At 37.6% G+C, this 24,052-nt stretch overlaps 1 protein-coding gene across 9 annotated transcripts in view; it reads right to left on the reverse strand.

The window, feature by feature from the left end:
• The window catches only part of PCCA (propionyl-CoA carboxylase subunit alpha), a 462,660-nt gene that overhangs the window by 174,938 nt on the left and 263,670 nt on the right, over positions 1-24,052 (reverse strand). For 8 of the 9 annotated variants that reach the window (XM_072782480.1, XM_072782479.1, XM_072782481.1 and 5 more), the window contains 2 exons: positions 15,568-15,678; positions 4,370-4,478 (listed from right to left, as the gene is read on the reverse strand). In XM_072782480.1, the coding sequence (XP_072638581.1) occupies positions 4,370-4,478; positions 15,568-15,678 (220 nt within the window). Of the gene's footprint in view, positions 1-3,139; positions 3,246-4,369; positions 4,479-15,567; positions 15,679-24,052 lie in introns of all 9 variants that reach the window. The other variant, XM_072782482.1, reaches the window with a different exon arrangement.

Here is a 24,052-nt window from a genome sequence, read left to right on the forward strand (position 1 = left end):
GTGACAGGTATGAATATAAACATTTTAGAAGCTTGAGACACCTGGGTGGTGCAGTAGTTAAGTGGCCAACTCTTGGTTTCAGCTCAGGTCATGTCAGGGTCTTGAGATCAAGCCCTGTGTCAGGCTCTGCGCTCAGCACAGTCGGCTTCATATTCTCTCTCCCTCTGCCACTCCCACTCATGTTCATTCTCTCTCTCTGTCTCTTTCATATAAATAAATAAATCTTAAAACAAAAATTCAAGAAGCTCAATGGACTCCAAGTCAGATGAACTCATAGACTCACACCAAGACATATTATAATCAAATTTTCAAAAGCCAAAGATAAAGAGAAAATCTTGAAAGTAGCAAGAGAGAAGCTAATCATCACATAGAAGGGATTCTCAATAGATAGCTAGATTTTCATCAGAAACTGTGGGGGCCAGAGGCTGATATATTCAAAGTGCTAAAAGGAAAAAAAAAGAAACCAAAAATAAACTGTTAACCAAGAATCCTAAAACCAACAAAACTGGATCAAGACAAAAAAACTGGAAATTAAGACATTACCAGGGAAACAAAAGCTGAGGCAGTCTGTGACCACTAGACCTGCCGTACGATAAATGGTAAAGGCAATAAATAGTCTTGCAAGGTTGAAATGAAAGGACACTAGACAGTACCCAGGAAGTCACATGAATAAATAAGTTCTTCAGTAAAGGTAAACACACAAGCAATTATAAAAGCTAGTATTATTTTAACTTTGGTTTCAAACTCCACATTTTGTTTTCTATATAGCTTAAGAAACTAATACATTAAAAGTAATTACTGGTTTATGGTTTGGGGCACAGAATGTATAAAGATGTAATTCTGTGACATCAACATCAACCTAGGGAACCAATGATCTTCTTCCTGTCTTTATACTTTTGCCTTTACTAGAAACTTCAAATAAAATTATAGATTACATAGTCTTCTTGAACTGGTTTCTCTCTCTTAGCGTGACTTATATTTTAGATTTTTTATGGTGATGCATGTATCAGTACTTCTTCCTATTTTACTGCTAAATAGTATTCCATTATATGGATAAATCACAGTTATTTATCCACTTACCACCTAATGTACATTTTATTGGTGTGTATTAGTGTAGCATTGTGATTTTAATTTGCATTTCCCTAGTGACTGATGATGCTGAATAACTTTTCCTGAACTTGTCATTCATAGAACTTCTTTAATAAGTTCAATAGAGGAAAAAATAAAACAAGATGAAATCAGAGAGGGAGACAAACCATAAGAGACTCTTAACTGGAGGAAACAAAATGAGGGTTGCTGGAGGGAGTAGATGGGGGGTGGGGTAACTGGGTTATGGGCACTAAGGAGGGCACGTGATGTGATGAGCGTTGAATGATAGAAGACTGATGAACCTGATGAATCGCGGACCTCTACCTCTATGTAAGGTGTGTACACACACACACACACACACACACACACACACACTTAGAAGGGAATACAACAAAATGTGAAAAAAAGTGTTTACTGAAGAGTTTGTAGGATTACAGATAATTTTTATTCTTTTCCTTTTAAAAATATTTATTTATTTATTTATTTGAGAGACAGAGAACAGTAGAGAGACAGGGCAAGCACAAGTGGGGGCAGAGGGAAAGGGAGAAGCAGGTTCCTCACCTAGCAGGAATCTGGATGTGGGGCTCCATCCCAGGACCCTGGGATCACAACTTGAGCCAAAGGCAAGGGCTTAACCGACTGAGCCACCCAAGGCCCCTATTCTTTTCCTTTTCAAACCTTTTTCCAGATTCTTACCAATGGCAAGTCAGCACTCTCTGAAAACAACTTGAATACATTTCTTAAAGATCAAACCAGGGATCCCTGGGTGGCGCAGCGGTTTGGCGCCTGCCTTTGGCCCAGGGCGCGATCCTGGAGACTCGGGATCGAATCCCACGTCGGGCTCCCTGCATGGAGCCTGCTTCTCCCTCTGCCTGTGTCTCTGCCTCTCTCTCTCTCTCTCTCTCTCTCTCTGTGACTATCATGAATAAATAAATAAAATCTTTAAAAAAAAAAAAAAGATCAAACCAATTCATCATTAGCTATCCTCAGGACTTCAGAAATGATCAAGGTCTAAATAACATCTTAACGTAATCGGGATATGAATACTCTATTTATAAAAAAAATAAAAAATAGTACAAGGTATGATTCCGGTTTTAAAACGAAAGCTAGGGACAGCCCCAGTGGTCTAGCGCCGCCTTCAGTCCAGTCTTTGATCCTGGAGACCCGGGATCGAGTCCCATGTCAGGCTCCCTGCATGGAGCCTACTTCTGTCTCTGCCTCTCTCTCTCTCTCTCTCTTTCTCTCTCTCCCTCTCTATTCTCGTGTGTGGGTGTGTGTGTTATTCTCTCATGAATAAATAAAATCTTAAAAAAAAAAAAAAACCTATGAGATATCTATTTAAAAAAATAAATAAATAAAACAAAAGCTAGACACACAGATACCTCCAAAACATCCCTGTACCAACAGAGCTTGATGGAAACGAACTATAATGATGGAAGGTTCTTTTCTACTGCTGAATTCAGTAACCACTTACCACAGTACCATGGAGAATATGGCCAGTGAGTACTTAAAGTGGCACTGCAACATGACTGAGAAACTGAAATTTTAATCTAATTTTAATTCAAGTAGGTACACATGGCCAGCGGCTACCACACTGGTTAGCAGAACTTTGGGGGAAAAAAGTCAACCAGATTCATGGCTCTATTGCCCATTTTTCTCCTCCTTCCAGTCACTCAGTAATTTACTGGTATTCAATAACCTGTCATCTCTCCCTGGACATCAAATCATAACTTAAAAAAAGACCATACGTTATTCCACTAATCGGTATTTACCCAAGGGAAATGAACACACTAATTCAAAAAGATGTATGAATCCCTGTATTTATGGAATCATTATTTACAACGGCCATTTTCTTCATTATATACATATGGAGAGGGGGAAAGAGAATATTACTCAGCCATAAAAAAGAATGAGATCTTGCCATCTGCAAGAACATGGATGGACCTATTAGGGATTATGCTAAGTAAAATAAATCTGAGAAAGACAAATCCATTGTCATATGATTTCACTTATATATGGATCTAAAAACCAAAACAAAGCAGAAACAAACCCATAAACGTAGAGAGCAGACAGTTGCCACAGGGAAGGTGCTGACGGGGTGGGTAGTGTGGATAGGCAAAATGGATGAAGGGGAGGAGGAGGTATAGGCTTCCAGTCTGGAATAGATAAGTCCATATGAATTATACAGCATATAAATTATAGTCATTGGTACTGTAATAGTGTTATATGATGGCAGATGTTAACTATGCTTATGGTGAGCAAAAGAGCTGTCAAATTACTATGTTGTACATCAGAAACTAATGTAAAATTGTGTGTCAACTATACTTTAATAAAAAAATGGGAAAAAAATCATACATTAAGGTTCCTGTATGTTCTCTTGAGAATGAGAACAAATGAAGAGTACCAGTGACTAAGATTTCCTGACTAAAATCAGTTAGCCATTAAGATATAGCCCAAACCCAATTTACTTTTACTCTACCTAATTCTTCAGGGGTAATCTGAGTTTCTGATCTGTGTTTAGTCACCTGCCATCTTTTTGTTTTTATCTTTGTTCTTCCTCTTGTGGAAAAGCAAAAAGAATGGAAACGAAGTTGAAGTGACACAATTTTATCAACAACATCATTCTAGTACATAATAGACTCTACTTTCTAAAGGAGGATTACACTAGCAAGGACACAGACATTCATAAGAAGTTATCCCGTCATGTAGAGGCATTAATGTCATGATGATTTTGCTTTGGTTTGCCCTGGTATAAAGCATATTTTGTCTTTCACTTGTGTTACTAGGAAGCTCAAAAGTATACTTAGGGCTCACAAGTAACTAACTCAACCTGGTGTTAGTTCCTTCTGGAATCTCATGAGTTTCATATATATATTATGTATATTTTATATATATATATGTATATTTTTACTGCTCAGATTCAATCCTAATTTTTTGTACTGTAACACTTTTTAAAACTTTGCTGGAAATTAACAAAGCTATAAAACAGAAACAATAAATAAAAATTACTTAAACAAATACTCCATAAGGTTTCAGAGTATCTTCTTACCTCTAATAATGTCCAAATTAGAGAGGCCAAGATCCTTTGTGTTTGAATTTAAAAAAATCATTTGAACAAAATAGAAACAATACCATTTTTAAACAGTGCAATTGTATTATACTTCTTCAAACACAAGATTTAAAACTAAGATCAGTCACATCTTTTATTAGTTATTTCCTATGCTGACTCGATTATTAGTATTTTTCTCTCATTTATACTGTTTTAGATGATCTAACATACCTTGAATTTTCATGTTCTTGAAAATGTTGTGCTCTTAATTGGAATGCCACAAACAATGATGATGCTATTGCCAATAACTGGTTTCTCTCATTCTCTGTTAACTTGTGTCCTAAGGGAAATCAATCAATTGATCAATCAATCAATCAATCATATACATCATATTAACATCTAGCACTTCAATCTTTTAGAACTATTTAGTCAGGCAAATCGTATTTTATCAAACCTTTATTACAGAGCTATACCAGGCACTGGGGCATGCAGTGGGGAGAGGGGTGGGAGCAAGATTGCTCAAATAAGACCAAAAAATCCAAGTGAAATCTATCAACTAGCTCTGGAAATTCAGAATAGATCTCTCAATAGCCTGATTAAACCTCTACTAGAGGCTCTGAGAAGTTCCTGATTTCCCCAACACTTTAGTGATAAAAACATCTCATATGATTCCATGGTTACTCTATATGAGGATTACAAAAATTTAGTCTATCTTCTCAAAATATACAGTCTACACAAGCAATTCTCAGTGTGGCCTGGGGACTATGGGGAGTCTCCAAGAACTTTTGGGGCCTGCCCGGTCAAAACTACTTTCATAATCAAGCCCCATACTGAGCTCTGCACTGGGCATGGAGCCTGCTTAAGATTCTCTCTCTCTCCCTTTCCCTCCGCCCCTCCAACTCCCTATCCCTCCAGCTTGCATGCACATGCTCTCTCTTTTAAAAAAAAAAAAAAAAAAAGAGCAAAACCTCCTTTCCTAATAATACTAAGATTTATTTGTTTTCCCCTCATTTTTTTCAGGTATATACTGATTCAAAAGATCTATGTATGATGACATCACTGCTCTGATGTCAACATATAATGGATCTATTTTTGGTACTTTAAAAATGAAGTAATAAATATTTTTAAAGCTCATAAGTTTTAATTTATAGAATGGCAACTATCTGTGGATATAACACAAAAGCTCTTTGGAGCACAAAGAGGACCAGTAAAATGATCTCAAACTTTACTGTGCATCAGATCACCTGCATTAAAGCAGAGAACCCTGTGCTCTACCTGAAGAAACAGACCGGTCATATGTCTGGGGTGCAGCCCAAGAACTTGTATTTCTAACAAGCTTCAGAGTGGTACTGATGCTGCATGTCTACAGAGCTCACTTTGAATAGAACTATTTTAGAGACATTTATCAAACTGTGTAATAAAAACCACTTACATAGTCCATGAAACCCTTTTAGTAGGTCATGATCAGAAAGACAAATTGTGTGAACATTTTGAACACCAAATCTTTTTTGTGTGTACACTAAATCATGATGCAGAATAGATTTCTTACAGTGGTTCAGTCATTTCTCTGGACACATTTACACATCATATGTCAGCAGCAGAGAAAAAGACAATGCATTATGAGAATCCTTTCAACTGTAAGACACAGAATCAGTGTTTCATTTGATCTAATAAACTGCTAGCTGTACTAATAGTGAGGAAGGAAGTTCCCAAATAAGAGTCACCACCATTTATCACATCTCACAGAGAAATAGACATAATGCATATCAATTTTCTTTTTTAAAGATTTTATTTGAGAGAGAAGGAGCAAGCAAGCAAGCAGGATTGGCAGGGGAAAGAGGCAGAGGGAGAGGGAGAGAATCCCAAAAAAGACTCTGCGCTGAGCATGGGGCCCAATGTGAGCCTCAATCTCACAACCTGGGGATCACAACCTGAGCCAAAATCAAGAGTTGGACGCTTAAGCCACTGAACCACTCAGGCACCATAGCAATTTTAATCCTTTTATTGATACTGAAAAGATTTACAAATTTTACCAATGACTAATTCCCAGTAAATTTCCATCTGACTGCAGAAGACTCATCTACTTCTACAATTTATATCTGTTTCTAGAACCTGTTTAAGTCTCTCTGGCAATTTTCACAAATAAGTGGTGCAGAGATGATCTTCTTCAACTTCCATGCAGTGCAAATATCTCTTCTACGGCACTGATTGACAGATGGTTATCTAGGATCTATAAAACTTCAACACTTGGAAACTGACAAATCCTTTCAAAGATTTCTAAATCATTAGATTGTTAACTTCTCATACTGAGTTAGACTGCTTGTGACTTCCACCCAACTCTTCCAAACTAGAGTAACATTAAATAATTCTAATTCTATTCTTTCTTACACTTGTACATTAACAATCTTGAAGGATAACACTGCAGTTAGATACGCTACAACTCAAAAAAGGGTTTATCTTGACCATTTTTGGGGTATCTAGCCACCCTGAAAAGAAGGTATTCAGGTCTAAACTGGAAGTGTAGAAGAGATTCCACCGTGACTATTCTCATGATAATGGCTTTAACCTAAGGTTACTACTGATCACAGATCGAAGGGGCCTTGATTCCTATTGTCCTCTTAGGACCTGATGCCCATGACATGTCTGCCCTGGCCCTGACTTTGCATTCCTTCCGAATGTTTATTACTATGCCCCCTGGTTTCTCCCTTGCTGAAATCTCTGGCCCAGCTGGTCCTGATGTCTGATAATACATGTTCCAAATATTTTTCTAACTAGATTAGACTCAAATCCATCCTATCACTTGGACCTGAAAGCTGGTCAAATGCAGAAAGGGACACTGATTGAATCTTGGGTTTGACATGAGGATTAGTTCATTATCTGACTCTTTCATCAGAGGGATCAATATATGGTACGCCCTACCAACTACAAAAGTGATCCCTTTTGTGTTAGACACGGTCAACAAATACACACAGATCAGCATCTAGGGCTCAACTGGGTCAAACTAAAATGACATTAGGTCAAACTAATGACAGCTGCATTATTCGTTAATAATGAGTCTCCCAATTCTCCAAGCTAACTACCTACAGTTCCTTCAATGTTCTCCACACCATCATACCATCTCTAATAAGACATTATGATCTTCATCATAATCACTTTCTTTTGCATGCACATAAAAATGGAAGTTTTTTTAGTTCTTTACTAACAATGGTAATGTTTACAAATTGTGAAATAATAGACATTAAAATGTAAATGGCTTTGCCTAATATCACAACCATGTTGAGGTAGTCTGTGACTAGAGGTTATATAATCATACTATGACTCAATACAAGATATTATTAGACTATACTTATAGTCTAATATAGACTAATATAGTATATTATACAATAGTATTAATATATAAAAAACTTATTTTAATTTCAAAAAATATTTATATATGCTATTTTTGTAGTTTCCAAAGTATAATATAGACAGAGTAATTTTTTAAAATTACAAAAAGCCCAAATGCAAAATTTCAACAAGTAACTGACTACTGACATACAAAATCTAAAAACCAAACAAACAAAAAAACCCCCACTATATTCTAGCCATTTAATGGACACTGACCAATCAATAATAGTTTAAAAAGAGGGATACCTGGATAGCTCAGTGGTTGAGTGTCTGCCTTCGGCTCAGGTCATGATCTCAGGGTTCTGGAATCAAGCCCTACATTGTGCTCCCTACTCTGTGAGAAGTCTGCTTCTCCTTCTCCTTCTGCCCCACCACCCCCACACTCATTCTCATAAATACATACATAAAATCATTTTTTTTAAATAAAAAAAATCACTTCAATCTCTAGGTAGTGACTAGACTCCTCAATTTCATTCTAATTATTTTTGTGTTTTATGTTTTACAATTAAATTTTACCTGGGATTCGTTTTTCTATTTGGCATAATTTAAGGGTCTAACATTTCATAAATAGTAAGAGGAAAAATTCCCACATATATTAATTTCTGTTTATGAGCTCCCTATTCCATTACACTGATATATTTATTCATTTTTTTCTATTTTCTGTTTTCAAGTACTTCCATTCCTATCATTTATATCACATTGTTTAGTTAGAGGGGCTCGGCAATACATTTTAATGCACAGGTCTATTTTTCGTTCATTTTTCATAATTTTCTTGGCTATTTACAGAAATGTACGAACTTTTTAATCACTTAATGTAGTGGACCTTTGTGAATCTAAGATGACAAAACCTGTGTATCATTTGGGGAAGGATTGGCACTCCTATAACATTAAGTCCCCAAACAATAACTGACATGTTTTTCCATATGTTCACATCTTATTTCTTTTTCCTCAACAAGATTTTACAGTTTATAGAATCATATAGGTTTTATGTCTTCCCTATTAAATTTCTCTCCACTATTTTGCAAGATACTCCAGTTAATATGAGCAGGATTGGCTTTTTTTCCATTTTCATTTTAAGCTGGCTCTCACTGACAAAAAGAAGAGACACTAACTTTGAATGCTTATCTTGTTGCAGTCAGCTACCTTGCCAAATGTGTTTTTATTAAGTCTAGAAATTTTTAGTAATATTTTCTGGGTTTTCTAGGAACATAATTACATATAGAAAAAGAAAAATTTTTCTCCCCTTTTTAAAATATTTAAACCAGCTTTTTTTGGGGGGGGCCGGCAGGTGGCTTTTTGATCTTCTAAAATAATGATTTATAATAAAGGTCATTTTATAGAATTCATTGGTTCCTGATTTTAAGTGAAATTTTTGTTTAGCATTTCATTTAAAATTATGTTATTAGTTTTCATTACGTAGGCTTTTATTTTTTATTTTTTTCATTACGTAGGCTTTTAATCAAACTTAGCTTTTTAAAAAGATTTTTATTTATTTATTTATTTAGAAGAGAACACAGAGAGAGGCAGAGACATAGGCAGAGGGAGAAGTAGGCTCCCCACCAGGAGCCCAATGCGGGACTCGATTGCGGACCCTGAGATCACACTCTGAGCCAAAGGCAGACGCTCAACCACTAAGCCACCCAGGCATCCCCAATCAAACTTAGTTTAATTTTGTATTTTAGAGTGTTTTAATAAGAAAAGGCAACTGAACTTATAACAACTATTTTTCTACTATTTTTTTTTGTAAGCCATCACTTTTTATTTTATTCTAATTGCAATGGATATTATTAACAAGATTAGGGGTACCATTTAACCTTGAGGTGCCATTTGTAAGGCACCATCTGCATACAAAATACGTCCATTTTAAATGTGTAATTCAAGAGTTTGATAAATGTGTACACCCATATAAACACCACAACCATCTATTTAGAATTTTCCACTACTCCAAAATGCTTGCTTGCATCTCTTTCCAATCAAGACCTCTACATCAGCTTTCCCTCCCTAGCCACAAGCAACTAAATCCTTTTCTAGTTTCATATAAATGGAACCAGATAGTAAGTACTCTTTCGTGTCTGGCTTCTTTTGTAGATAATATTTTTTAGATTCATCCATGTTTTTGAATGAACTGACAGTTTCTAACATTTTAGCATTAAGAAGTATTCTATAGCATGGATATATTACAATTCGTATAGCCATTCATTCCCTGAGGGCTTTCGATGTAAGAGGGAAGATGTGATTTGGTTCTAAAAGTGAACTCCAGCTGCTGAGTGAAGATGAACTGCTAAGTGCAATGGTGGCTGGAAGGAGGTCAGTGAGAAGGCTGTTCCGAGTCCAGGCAGGAGGGAAGCAGCTGGGACTGGGAGTGGTGTGCTAGTTTGGTGTTGAATGGAGACATGCCTGCATTCAATTCCCAGCTCTCCATGAACAAGCAAGGGCTAGTGCACTGCACTGAGCTTTGTGAGCAGGAAAAACCTGTAAAGTTGCTCTGAGGGGGGTTGAGAACACCTGCTGCCTGCTAACAACAAAAACCCCCCAAGGGCAGCAGGTCTTTCTGCTTACCAAGGAATCCTAAGCACCTAGAACTTTTGGATATAGATAAAGTATATTCAAGTACTTCTAGATTCTTTTTATCCCTTTGTCAAGTGTGAAGGTAAACTAAGAGAGCACTGCGATCTTGACACTTGGTTTTCACCTCTGCCAACCCTGACTGAGAAGACTCATAAGCATGATCCTAGAAGTCTGTGAAACCTGAATAGTGAGGCAGCACAAACTGAGAACCTCCAGCTTGGCACACAGGACAGACACAGCCTCACACACTCTAGGGCAGATGTCTTCAGTAGCAGCAAGTCATTTCCACTTAAAAGTTAGAACCCTAGCCTGGGAGGAATTCTAAGAGTTTCTCAAACCCATTTTTTGAAACCTCCAGGATTAAAGCTTGAAATCTCTACTGCACTCTCTAGTGAAGACAGGCTAGAAAAAGATACAACTCTTGATTTTAAAACCCTTAGTCTTTTTAGAATAGTTTTCAGTATCCTGAGACCCTAAATAACTACCTTTAACCTAATAGATTCAGTAAATATTTATGAAATAAAAGAGAAAAACTTCCTCCTCACAATATGTCCTCACCTTTTTAACCTTCTTACAGATTGGGGTGTATATGTGGGGGATGGAATTTTAAACAAAAGCCCCAACCCTCAAATAATATTTACGTTCTCTCACCCTTACTCATTAAGTTGGTGGTTACTACGTGGAGGTCAAATCACATAGTAGCACCACAAGATCTGTGATACACCTCTGTAAACTTTCTGCTATAAACACACCCATGTCCATGACCCAGTTTTTAAGAAGCCTGATCTGTGTTCTCTTAAGTGGCTTTAGTTCTATCATCTATTTTTAACAGTCATCTGGTGCCTTCCTTCCAATCTAGTGTCATCATTAATGATGCTAACAGATGTCCTGATTCTGAGCCAGGCATGTTCTCGGTCTGTGGGATGTGGCTTTGCTGATGCTTTGCTTCATGTGTAGGCTTCATGTGTTGTGGCACCTAGAGGTAATCTGTCTATGGCCGGTTAGGTTTCTCAGAGAAGGATATTCTCCTATTGTGACTGAGAGTGCCTGTCTCCCAGGCCAGTACTTGGGAGCTAAGAGAACAACAGTTGGCAGAAGGACATCACCACATTCAGTATGTCCACATTTACCCAATCCTCTGTCCAACGTGCCTGGTGTCCACTGGTATAGAGGGCATCCTATTCTCTATAAAGAAGAATCTCAAAGCTATTGCCAGGGTGGAGGAGAGCAAGCCACCCTCCTCTAAAGAGTAAGGGAGGGAATATAAAGAAATTCTTCCAGAGATTTTAGACCAACAGTCCTACCTCTAGGAATTTCCCAAGGGAAAATTAGGCAGAGATAAGCAGCACCCCTGAATAGTCCTTGGAGAGGTGCTACAATGGTACAAATGCTACCTCATCCTTGAAGTCATCCTTGAGTTCCTCAATCAAAACTGGTTACTTTTTTCTTGGTGCTGGTCACTTGGCTTTTATCTTCACTTAGCCCTTATTTTGACCTGTGATGTAGCTAGTTCTTTACATATTTATTTCTCTTGTGATATAAGCTTCTTAAGGGCAAGGTAAATACACTACTCATTTTTCAATTTCTTCAAGAGCCTATACCAATTATTTGCTGAATGACTTAATGACTGAATTCTCAAAGGCAATACAAGTGTCCAAGTATCAGAGTACCACCATGTCTTGGGGTCAGCTGGACCCCAAGACATGATCTTTACTGCTCACCTGCTTGGACTCACCATCTTCTGTCCCCAATTTTTCCTTACATTCTTCTCTCCAATTTCTCTCTTAATTCAAACAAAAGACCCTACAGGCATAATATCCTGCAATGGAAACTGAAACTACCCCTAAAGCACTAATAACTGCCCCAAAGAGTTCCACATGGCAGACCACCCAGACCAGTCTGAAATTAACCCAACTCACACCTATATATATAGACAATAGCATGATTGACAGTTATCTTTACTCTTTATATTCAAATCTCTACCAAAGGAGAAAAAAAGCCTCGTTTACATAATATACAATGTATATATAGGCATGTTTCCTTACATCACATGTGAGGCCTTATACCTGCCTTTACATACTATAACAAGGCCCCCATCTAAATATACATCCTAATCCTAAATAATAGGAACCCATTCAGCCTTGCCCAGAGTGTCACAGCTTTGGAAGCTCCCCTCACCCCACAATATCCTTATTTGCTGCAAATAAAGTTTCTTTTGTGTGACAACTCCACCTGGTGTGGTTTCTATCTGTGACTCACCAAGGAGCAAATTCACACTGATCTGGTTACACCACTTTTAAAGGTATAGAAACACTTGACTAAATTTAATGGAAAAGAGAGAAACATAATAAATGGTATATTACTTGTGTTTAATCAAATTTTTATTAAAGAGATGTCACTTTCCAGAGCACAAAAAAATCTGATCATTTCCTTTGATGGGGCTAGAGGTTTAACTGCAGCAAGGCAGCAGAGAAAGGAGTCCAAAATGTTCATTACAGGCCAACTGAATTGACAGTTTTTTTTTTTTCTAAGATTTTTTACTTATTTATTCATGAGAATACAGAGAGAGAGAGAGAGAGAGAGGCAGAGACACAGGCAGAGGGAGAAGCAGGCTCCATGCAGGGAGCCTGACATGGGACTCAATCCCGGGTCTCCAGGATCACACCCTGGGCCGAAGGTGGCGCTAAACCACTGAGCCACCCGGGCTGCCCTGAAATGACAGGGTTTTTTTTTGTTTTTTTGTTTTTTTTATTTATGATAGTCACAGAGAGAGAGAGAGAGAGAGAGAGAGAGAGAGAGGCAGAGACACAGGCAGAGGGAGAAGCAGGCTCCATGCACCGGGAGCCTGATGTGGGATTCGATCCCAGGCCTCCAGGATCACGCCCTGGGCCAAAGGCAGGTGCCAAACCGCTGCGCCACCCAGGGATCCCTGAAATGACAGTTCTTAAAAAATCTTCTACCTCTCTTTCTTCCAGAATCAAAATATCATCTTCCCTATTTTTCATTTATGTTTCAGAATCAAAGGCCAATAGCTTTTCAACATCATAATCTAATAAGTATACATGAAGAATACCTTCCTATGTAACCTGTTTTAGTTTTAAGCACAGTCATTCCATTCCATTAGTAACACTTTCCTACTCTGCAAATAAATTTGGGATGATAAACATATATACTAGAAAAATTTAAATCAGTCATAAAAACAGGCACTTGCCTGTGAACAGTGCCTAGGATAGCTGGACAGATGGGAAGCAGACGGGTAATCCCAAAGGGGCAAAATGACCTGGCCTGAAACATATGGAGAAGATCCTGGATTAACTTCAGTGGCCACTTCCTGCTGTCTCTTCCAGGCACATATAACAAACAATCAAAAATGATAGTTTAATATATCAAATATCTGCTCTAGGGAAAAAGAGGGAGAGGGAAATAGAGTTATATGAAGAACAAGAGAGAGTAGCCACTCAGAGAAGAACCAACATGAAAATAATAGGAGGGAAGACAGTAAGAGGTCCACACTAAAAATGGCAAAGCTAAGTGTGTACTTTTAAAGTGCTTATGGCCATTCTACAACAACAACAAATATCATACTCTTAAAACCTGTATGATTTATGATTTTTGAATCCTAGCACAATTGAATGAGTACTGAAACAGGAGATAGAAACTCTAAGTTCAATTACTGGCTTTATTCTATTACTGATCATTTAGCCTTATCAAGTTCTCTGGGCTTTGGTCTCCTCACATGTAAAATAAAGGCTGAGATTAAACAATCGTCCTAACAACTTACAACAATTTTTAAGACTGTGTTCCTATCTTATACGAGCATTAATGGAATTATAATATCCATGCTGATGATGCCCTATCAAAACAAAAGTGTAGGGGATCCCTGGGTGGCTCAGCAGTTTGGCGCCTGCCTTTGGCCCAGGGCGTGATCCTGGAGTCCCAGGATTGAGTCCCGCATCAGGCTCCTGGCATGGAGCCTGCTACTCCCTCTGCCTGTGTCTCTGCCTCTCTCTCTCTATGTCTATCATGAATAAATAAATAAAACCTTTAAAAAAAAGTGTAATATATTAAATGTATTCTAGAAAATGGCAATGTTAGTTTCTAAGTAAATTTCTGAGTTCGCCTGAGAATGTGGAACACTTTCTACTAATGCCAAATGTACAGTACATTGTAATCAATTACAATTAGAAAATTTTTAAAAGGTTTTATTTATTTATTCATGAGAGACAGAGAGAGAAAGAGAGAGAGAGAGAGGCAGAGACACAGGCAGAGGGAGAAGCACGCTCCATGCAGGGAGCCTGACGTGGGACTCAATCCCGGATCTCCAGGATCATACCCCGGGCTGAAGGCAGCACTTAAACCCTGAGCCACCGGGGCTGCCCATGGGTTATATTTTTTAAAAATTCAAAAGTTCAGGAAAAAGAACCATATGACTCATTAGTTTTTCTTCTAAGATCCCAAATAAAAAACATTTTTAATTTCTCTTGGTACTAATGATAAAACTCTATAACATTTAAGTTTTAAAACAATAATCAAACTAGTAATTTCCAGTTAGTCTTATGAAAACTCTGTACTGTAAAATCTAAGAAACTGCTTTATAAATATATTCAAAAGCTCAATACATGAAGTTGACCTGAATCTCTACACAGCTCCTCATATGAATGCGTCATCTTACATAATAAAACACTCTAAATGGATATAAAGAACACTTGCCATTTGTGAGAGTAAAATCTCATCTTCATATATTCTCAAATTCATCAGGAACATATGTAGATACTTCTGGCTTTCACCTGAATAACATTTTTTTTTTTTTCCTGAATAACATTTCTATTAAATCACATGTAAGTCCTCTTGGTTTCTTTATCTCACATATGGACCATGTTTTTAATCCTCACTAAAGGATTTTCTCTGTCTCACTTGAGCAATTTTTCTACTAAGGGAAACACTCACTGGTAACTTCACAGTGCTAAAGTTCACATTCTCCTCATTATTTTATTAAAAGCTTCATTTTTATGAATAAAAATAATAATCTTCTTAAACATCCTCACTTTCGTTAACAGAGATAGCATGTGGTATTCTGAAATTTTCAGTACTAATTTTCATAAAGTTTTAATCATTAGAGTTCCTGTATATACTCCTATAATATACCAGCAGGGAGTACAAATTTGAATTGGCTTTCAGAAACCAGAATGCTCAGGTAGGCTAATGCTTTGTCTCCATGTTTTGCATCAAAACTAGATTTGCATAACATTCCACATACTTGAATTCCTCACTCAACAAAATTATGGATTATTGCACATTCATGAGTCACTCATGAATACTAAAATCACGAATGTCAATAGTCTAGGATACTCTATGTTAATAAATCAAATATAGTATGGGCTAAAGGCTTTAATTTCAAAATAGAAAAATTATGCGTTATAATAAAGCATAAAGTAACAACTTTAATACAGTAAAATACTTCAATGCATACAAACCTTTAAAGCCATCAGGATATACATCAGAAAGAAATTTAGTGCTGATGTCTCCTTCTATGAAGCGTGAGTTGATTATCACCTCTCGGAGTAACGCAATATTATGTGTAACACCTAAAAATAAAATGTTATCAGATTGAATTAGAGAACGTGTCAGTTAAAAGTCTCTTACTATCTAGAGAAATTTATCATCTGTGTCTTATGACTAAGCAAGAACCAAGGAAAGATTATTCACCTCCTGGACTTCAAGTAACAGCAAAAAATGTCTAAAGTTATGGTAGTAATAAAACACCAAATGCAAACTTAAGCTTGTACTGCCAAATCAATTCAATAGGGAAATTATATATATAATTTATTTATTCAAGAGAGACACAGAGAGAGAGGCAGAAGGAGAAGCAGGCTCCCTGTGGGAAGTTCGATGAGGGACTCTATCCCAGGATCCTGGGATCACGACCTGAGCTGAAGGCAGATGCTCAACCACTGAGCTACCCAGGGCGCCCCTCAACAGGGAAATTAATGTCTGTTCAGTAAATGGTACTGAAACAAGTAGATATCTATTTAGGATAAAAGAAAACAAACTTCTACCCTAACTCACACCATAAACTAAATTTGATTCAAACTGAATCAACAAACTTAAATGTAAAACCTAAAACTGTAAGTTATGGAAAATAGAGATGAAAATTCTGATTATCTTGAGGTAGGCAACAGATTTTTGGGTAGTACACAGAAACTGAGCCACAAAAAAAAAAAAAAAAGTGTACTTCGTCAAAATTTAAAAGTCTGCTTCAAAGAATATGGTTAAACAAGTGAAAAAGCAAGCCACAGACTGAAAGAAAATGTTCACAACATACATATCAGACAAAAAACTTGCATTTGGAATATATAAATATATAAAGAATGCTTAAAACACAGTAATATGACAGAATAAATAAATACATTTCACAAAAGAAGATATACAAATGAAAAGTTGTTGCACATCACTATCATCAAGGAAATACAACGAGATGCCCCCCAAACACCCCCAATTTAGTGGCTAAAGGCTAAAAGAGGGCAGCCTGGGTGGCTCAGCAGTTTAGCGCCACCTTCAGCCCAGGGCGAGATCCTGGAGACCTGGAATCAGGACCCATGTCAGGCTCCCTGCATAGAGCCTGTTTCTCCCTCTGTGTCTCTGCCTCTCTCTCTCTCTATTTCATGAAAAAATAAAATAAAACGTCTTTGCTTTTAAAGATAGATAGATAGATAGATAGATAGATAGATAGATAGATAGATAGATAAAGGCTAAAAGACAGAAATAGCACATATCAGTGAGGACATGGGGCAGTATAAGTGTCACACCCTGTGGTGGGGATATAAATAGCACAAATACTTTAGAACTGCTTGGCAGGTTCTTAAAAAGCTAAACATATACTCACACATATGATTCAGACAAGTCACTCCTAAATATTTGCCCAAGTTAAATAAAAGCATACATCTATACAAACATAAACAAAGGTTATGGGTTTTATTTGCAACAGTCAAAACTGAAAACAATTTAAATGTCCATCAACAGATGAATTAGCAAAATGTGATTTGTCCATTTAATGGAATTCTATTTAGCAATAAAAAGAAATGATTTACTAAGATACACGAGGATGCATCTCAAAATAATTATGCTGAATTTAACGAGACTACTGTAGGAGTCCCTGAACATAAAATTTCAGAAAAGCCTCGACAACCTACAGTGACACAGAGCAGATCACCTGGTCGCACTGGGACAGGGATAGACAGACGGTGGACTACAAAGACAATGAGGAAACTTGGAGGTGATAGAAATGTTCAGTGTCATGACTGTGGTGATGGTTTCAAAGATGGATATATACATCAAGACTCATCAAACTGAACATTCTAAATATGATAAGTTCATTTTATGTCAAGTATACTTCAATCAGTAGTAGAGGAGGAGGAGAAAAAGAGAAGAGGAAGAAAGGCAAGAAGGGAGGGAAGGTGGGAGGGAGAGGGGGAGAGAGGAAAAGAAAAAGGAAGAAAGGAGGGAAGGAAAGAAGGGAAAGCTTGTGATCCAGGAGGAAACACTGAGCCTAGAACACAAAGACTCCTACAAAGTTAAGTTAAAATAGATAACCACCACAATAAGGATTCGAATGGTATTGGATGAGTTCTCTGAGACAGAAGGACTTTAGGAAGGGAATATTTGAACTGGTCACTCATATTACAAAGATATCAAGACAACTAAAAAAGGGAGAATGAGAGGCATGTCAAATCTAGGGGAAGTGAGAACTCGATGAGGCTTCCACAAGAGGAACAGGACAGAATTGAAGTGATGAAAGGTTTGCTAAGTCCTTCCAATTTCTTCATCCCACTTCCTTACATCCTCATCTATACCATTCTGCTGCATAACGAACCTAGAAAGCTTGGTTCTGATCTTGCTATTCAGTCTTATAGAGTGCTCACTTTTACAAAAATAATTCTAAAGTAAGCAAAGAATCAGACCCTCAGGCTCAAGTACCAGGTCTACCACTTACCTTGGGTAAGGTAAGCTATTTTGCCTCCTAAAGATTTAGTTCCCTCATTCGTAAAATGGTGATCACAACAGAACCTATTTGCATTACTGTCATGAGATATAAATTGAGATAATGCTTAAGGCAATGCCAGGCACTCAGGAAGGTGCACTCATGTCATACTCATTACCCTTTCATACAAGAAGACATGCAGTTAATCAACATCATGCTCATTATCCTTTCATACCAGCAGAAGCGTGCAGTTAACATCGGAAAGTGAACAAACTTGGCCTGCAAATCTAACCACCCCCTATTTCTGTAAATCAAGTTTTGTTCTGAATACAACAGTGTTTACATACGGTGTATGTGCTACAAGAGTCAAGTAGTTGTAACAGTGACCATGTGACCCATAAAATCTAAGCTACTTACTCTCCAACCCTTCCCTGAAAAGGGTTGTTGACCTTGCTATAAGGTTTTCAACAATGTTGAAACGCTGAGCAAATTAATCTCTACCTAGCAACATTTACCCTACACCTGCTGCTCGTGTGCAATTAGGTATCACAGGAAAGGGGATGAGAGCCAACGCTGTATGACAATATGGTGCCTGCTCTGGACGAACTTTCAGTGACCAGTCATAGCATAAGAAAATTACAAGGAAAAAAGATTGAAAATAAGAAAACTGTGATCCAGCGGGACTGAATCATTTATCTAAAATTTAGTAAAATAGAAATTATAACAGCAATATAGGTTTAAAAATATGACTGCAGGTTTCCCCTAAAATATGCTTTTCATCTTTTCCACAGTTAACGGAGCCTTAGCAGAACAAAGATCCCACAGACACAGACTCTATCTTCCCATCTGTCTTACAGCTGGACCTGACAGACTAATTCCTAGACGAGCTGCTGGGAGGTAGAGCAACACATCCAACTCCCGTTTCATTTAGTTGAAAAGAATTGCTTGGACTTCTGTTCCTCCTTCTTCCTATGAGCTTCCTGATATGGCAGGAACTGAGCTTTGGAAATGAAGGTGAAGCAGAGAAACATGATGGGGGTGTAGAGGGGGAAAGGGATGTATCTCCTGGAATGACCACAAGACACTAACTTGCCCCATCAGCACAGACAAGCCAGACAATTAAATGAGAAGTAAATAAATTTCAGGGTGCTTGGGTGGCTCAGTCAGTTAAGCATCTGACTCTTGATTTCAGCTCAGGTCATGATCTCTCAGGGATGTGAGATCGAGCTGTACATCAGGCTCCGTGCTAGGAGTGGAATCTGCTCGAGATTCTCTCTCCTTTCCTGCTGCCCCTCTCCTTCAAACCCTTCCCCCACCCCGCCCCCAAAAAGAAAGGAAGTAGTAGTAAGTAATTTCTATCTTATTTATACCACCGTATTTAAGAATCTTTGTTACAGGGATCCCTGGGTGGTGCAGCGGTTTGGCGCCTGCCTTTGGCCCAGGGTGCGATCCTGGAGACCCGGGATCGAATCCCACATCGGGCTCCCGGTGCATGGAGCCTGCTTCTCCCTCTGTCTGTGTCTCTGCCTCTCTCTCTCTCTCTCTCTCTCTGTGACTATTATAAATAAATAAAAATTAAAAAAAATTAAAAAAATAAAAAGAATCTTTGTTACAGCAGGTTACCCTGTACTCTAATATATATATGGGAGAGAAAGGCATATCTTTTAATAGGATTTCCTATCTCTGAGCCATGCAACTTAATATATCCAACTAGGCATTGCTCTATGCATCTCTGCATACTAGACCATGCTAGAAGCCATGTGCGAAAATCTGAACATCTTTGTTCCTGACTCAGAAGATACCATGTAACTAAAATTTTTTTTTAATTTTCAATCTATTCAAACTACCTCAAAACATTCGGAGATAGTTCCAAATGAAAATATTAATGCATCCCTTTAGCTAAATTTCCATGGAAGACGTTATCACATAGAGACAATAACCTAATAAATGTCTATCATAGTACATGCCCAGGACAAATGAACAGTTATCCAAACTTTGTTCAGTGGATAATAACTTAGACAATATTCAACAACTAATGGTTAGAAGGGCTATTCTATTTATGTATATTTCTATGAGGAAAGTATAAAAAGGTGTAAGAAACTTGTGATGACACAAATGTACCTAACAAATCATTGCAAAAATGTGACATCTGCCTAAATTATAGGTGATATTTGAGTAGATGAAAATGAAGAGCAATTGAAAGCAATGTTCTATGAGTGCTTAGAAAGTTTATCTTTACAAAGATAAACTCAGTAGGCAAGAATTTAAAATAAAAGACTCCTTGAAAGAGGTCAGGCTACGAAAGGGAACAGAATCCCTTTGTTGTATGTTTTACAAACAGACAAAACAAAAAGCACTTTTGAAGAAGAAAAGGGTATGGCCTGCCAGGGAGATTTCTATGCATAGGAAATGATGTGGCATTCCAGGAAGAGGAAAGTAGCCGTGACTTAAGGTAAATCTTCCTGGTTGGGGGAAGAAATAAAGAAAGATACAAAAGGACACAAAGATGGGTAATATTAGGGAATAATTTAAAGTACTGAAGAATTCTCACTGTTGTTGAGACAGCTGGGCGGCTTAGTCAGTTCAATGTAGGACACTTGGTTTTGGTTCAGGTTATGACTCAGAGTCCTGGGATCAGCCCCATAGAGGCTCCACACTCAGGATGCTGAGTCTGCATGGGTCTTTCTCCCTCCTTCCCCCCTCTGCCCCTTCCCCTCTTCTCACATGCACACGTGGGTGCTCACCCTCTAAATAAGTAAAATACTTAAAAAAAAAAAATTCTCAGCGTTGTCAAAGCAAATGGATACCACCAGGTATTTCTGTGAAGAGAACAGAAAGAAGGATACCATGACCAAACAGCATGAGCAAAGGAGAGAATGGTGGACCTGAAAAATCCAACAGGGTGTTCAGGTCTGAAAGCCCTGCAAAGATTTTACCTCTCCTTGGAGCCAACCAGAATGAGTGAAGCAGGGCAAGTACGACTAGATTTGTGCCCATGAATCATGCAGGCTGCTACTGAAAAAGGGACTAGGGTGAGGGGTTGTGAAGATGGAAAAACCCATTAGCTGACAACTTCAGGAGACTTGCTGAACAAGGGCAAGGCCTCCAACCACAGCAAGGGTGTGGGCAATACAGACAAAGAGAGAGTTACCAGACAGAGAGGGCATGATGACTTAGTGGATGTCAAGAATGGGGGAGATGCAGGTGCCTGGCTGGCTCAGTCGGTTTGAGACCCACGTTGGGTGCAGAGAGTGCTTAAAAATAAAATCTTTTACTTAAAAAAAAAAAAAAAAAACCAGAATGTGGGAGACGAGTCAACAAACATGCACACTTCTGGCTCTGGCACACTAAATGACAGAAGAAGCTGCTTTACAAAAAAGAAACAGGTTGAAAGGAAAACATCTGATTCATTGTGGACAAGTTAAACTGGAGACCCCTGAGAGAGACGATTGATGGTATCCGAGAGGTAAGAGTTCAGAACAGCAGGCCAATTAGAATGCAATTCCACCCAGAGCATAGAAAGCATGGAGGCAGATGTCCACTGTCCACATGGTAGAGTCCAGAGCAGGAGACAGCAACGCAAGACAAAGCCAGCAGTATGTAACTTATTCCTATGTAACTGAAGTTTTGAAAAAGTAAGATCCCAACAAAAGAGCTGAAAAGGATAAAAATTAGAAAATCAAGGTGCAGATGGACTTTCATTTCCAAAAAAAAAAAAAAAATTTTTTTTTTTTTGGAAAAAGATTTTATTTATTTATTCATGAGAGACAGAAAGAGAGAGACAGAGATGTAGGCGGAGAAGCAGGGAGCCCAATGTGGGACTTGATCCCAGAACCCCGGGATCATGACCTGAGCCAAGGGCAGACGCTCAACCTCTGAGCCACCCAGGTGCCCCCAAAAGAGTATTCTTTTTTTTTTTTTTCCAAAAGAGTATTCGTATGTGCAAATTAATATTTCAGAATGTTTCAATTTATAAGTTTATGTATAAACAGTAAATAACTTAGAAAGGTAATCTAACTCTCAGGCCCAGTTAATAGTATAAATTTTCTTGTTCTTCTGAGGTCTGAGGCTGATGCCAAAATAGTTGGCATCAAACTCTTCAGGAAGCTCCAACACAGATTTCAGAAATAATGATCATCTGAACAAAAATAAGATTGTTACCCAGTAATCTATTTGTGACTGAGAACGTCAAAAAATTAAAATGTATGTAGTTTTACAAGATAAATGATCTGTTGTACTTTTATTACATATTCAAAGTTGAAAAAGGAGTGATTTTAGAAAATCTAAGTCAAAGGAATTATAAGCAAATATTAATTTACATTTTGGATATCAAAGAGCAGAGCCATTCAAGCACACAAATGAAGCCCAGACTTTCAAAAAAATCTTTCTACTTGAATAGTAAATAGAGCATGAAAACAGACTTTTATCTTGCTAAATGATGTTTCAGGAATAAAATTACTACACAAAAGCATTTTCTCTTTAAGTCTTCTCTGAATAAAATATCACATATTACTATGCAAAATCCAATCATTATCTGTTTCTCTTTCCAAAGAACTAGAAGATCAAACAGTGGCTAATGGCAGACAACCAAACTATAGGTGCCTCTACTGACAGCTCCAAAGACTACTGTACAGCAATTAGTTCTAAAGCCAAATGGAGGAATAATCAAAAACCTATTTTCTTTTCCTAAAAGCTCCAAGTACCAGATAGATGGGAAAAATCAGGGAACTGTTAAGAGATATCCTACACATCTGAAAGTTATCATTTTGTACAAAGTTTACTTTCTTTCCATGTCCCAGGAAAGACAATGCTCTTTAAACTGATCCTTGTTCAAACAAGAAGTCAGTTGTAAAAGTACTCTGAGGCGTAGTTTATAACTTCAATGATATTATTAATCACATACTCATAGAAATTATGGCTCTGAGTTTTAGACAGGGAATTGAAAATGACCTCAGCCAAAGTTCACAGGGTCCCATCTGTATGGGAAATCATGACCAGGCCACAGAAGAGAGGACCCCTAGGAGCAGCTTTCTCCTGACTACCTGCTGTTTCCAAAACACTGGCCAGACATGAGCTGCACACACTGCCAGGATCAAACAGAGGCCAAAAGCCACTGCTTATTTCATGGGGACTCAGAAATTAACTTTAACCAAATTACATTTTTGCTCTCAAGATTTTTTATTTTAACAAAAGCTCACAATCAGCTTACGAAGAAAATACTATTTGAACTAAGCAGTTATCCAACAAGACAGTATGAATTGTCCTTCCTTTTCTGTTCTTTACAAAACAATTTCTTTAAGCCCCCTACCCTTTAGAAGTCATCAAATGAATAATATATTAATCACAAATGCATCTGTTTTTATTCCTTAAATAAAATTCCTCAGCTTTGGGGGGAGGAGGCACATGCTCCTCTTCACCTATTTTTTTAACTTTTTTAGAATAATTTCAGAATTATACAAAATTCACAAAAATAGCATGAAGAATGATCAAAATCCCTCACCCAGATTCACCAAATGTTAATATCTGTTAACATATGTATTTATCATTTTTTTTTCTCTTTATACATACACACATACACACACAGACTTCTTTTCCTTAAACATCTGGGAGTAAGTCGAAAACAGGATGCACTTTACATACTTCAGTATTTCCTAAAACCTAAGTAACTTTAGGAAAAGCACACAAATAAGTCATGTAATCACAGTACAATGACCAGATCTGAAAATTAACACTGATAACAGTATCTTTATCTAATCTGCAAATCTTATTCAAATTTCACCAATTGTCTCATTGGACTATTAGTTTCTGGTCCAGGAATTAATCCTGCATTGAGTTGCTATATATCCTTAGTTTCCTTTGATCTAGGTAAATTGATCCACTTTTGTGTTTCTTGACCTTGACACTTTTGAAGAGTACAAGCCATTTATTTTGTACACTGTCTTCAAATTTGGTTTCTCTGCTGTTTCCTCAATGATTATACC

Source organism: Canis lupus, chromosome 17, assembly GCF_048164855.1.
Source record: "Canis lupus baileyi chromosome 17, mCanLup2.hap1, whole genome shotgun sequence".
In the NCBI taxonomy this organism is placed as follows: Eukaryota; Metazoa; Chordata; class Mammalia; order Carnivora; family Canidae; genus Canis; species Canis lupus.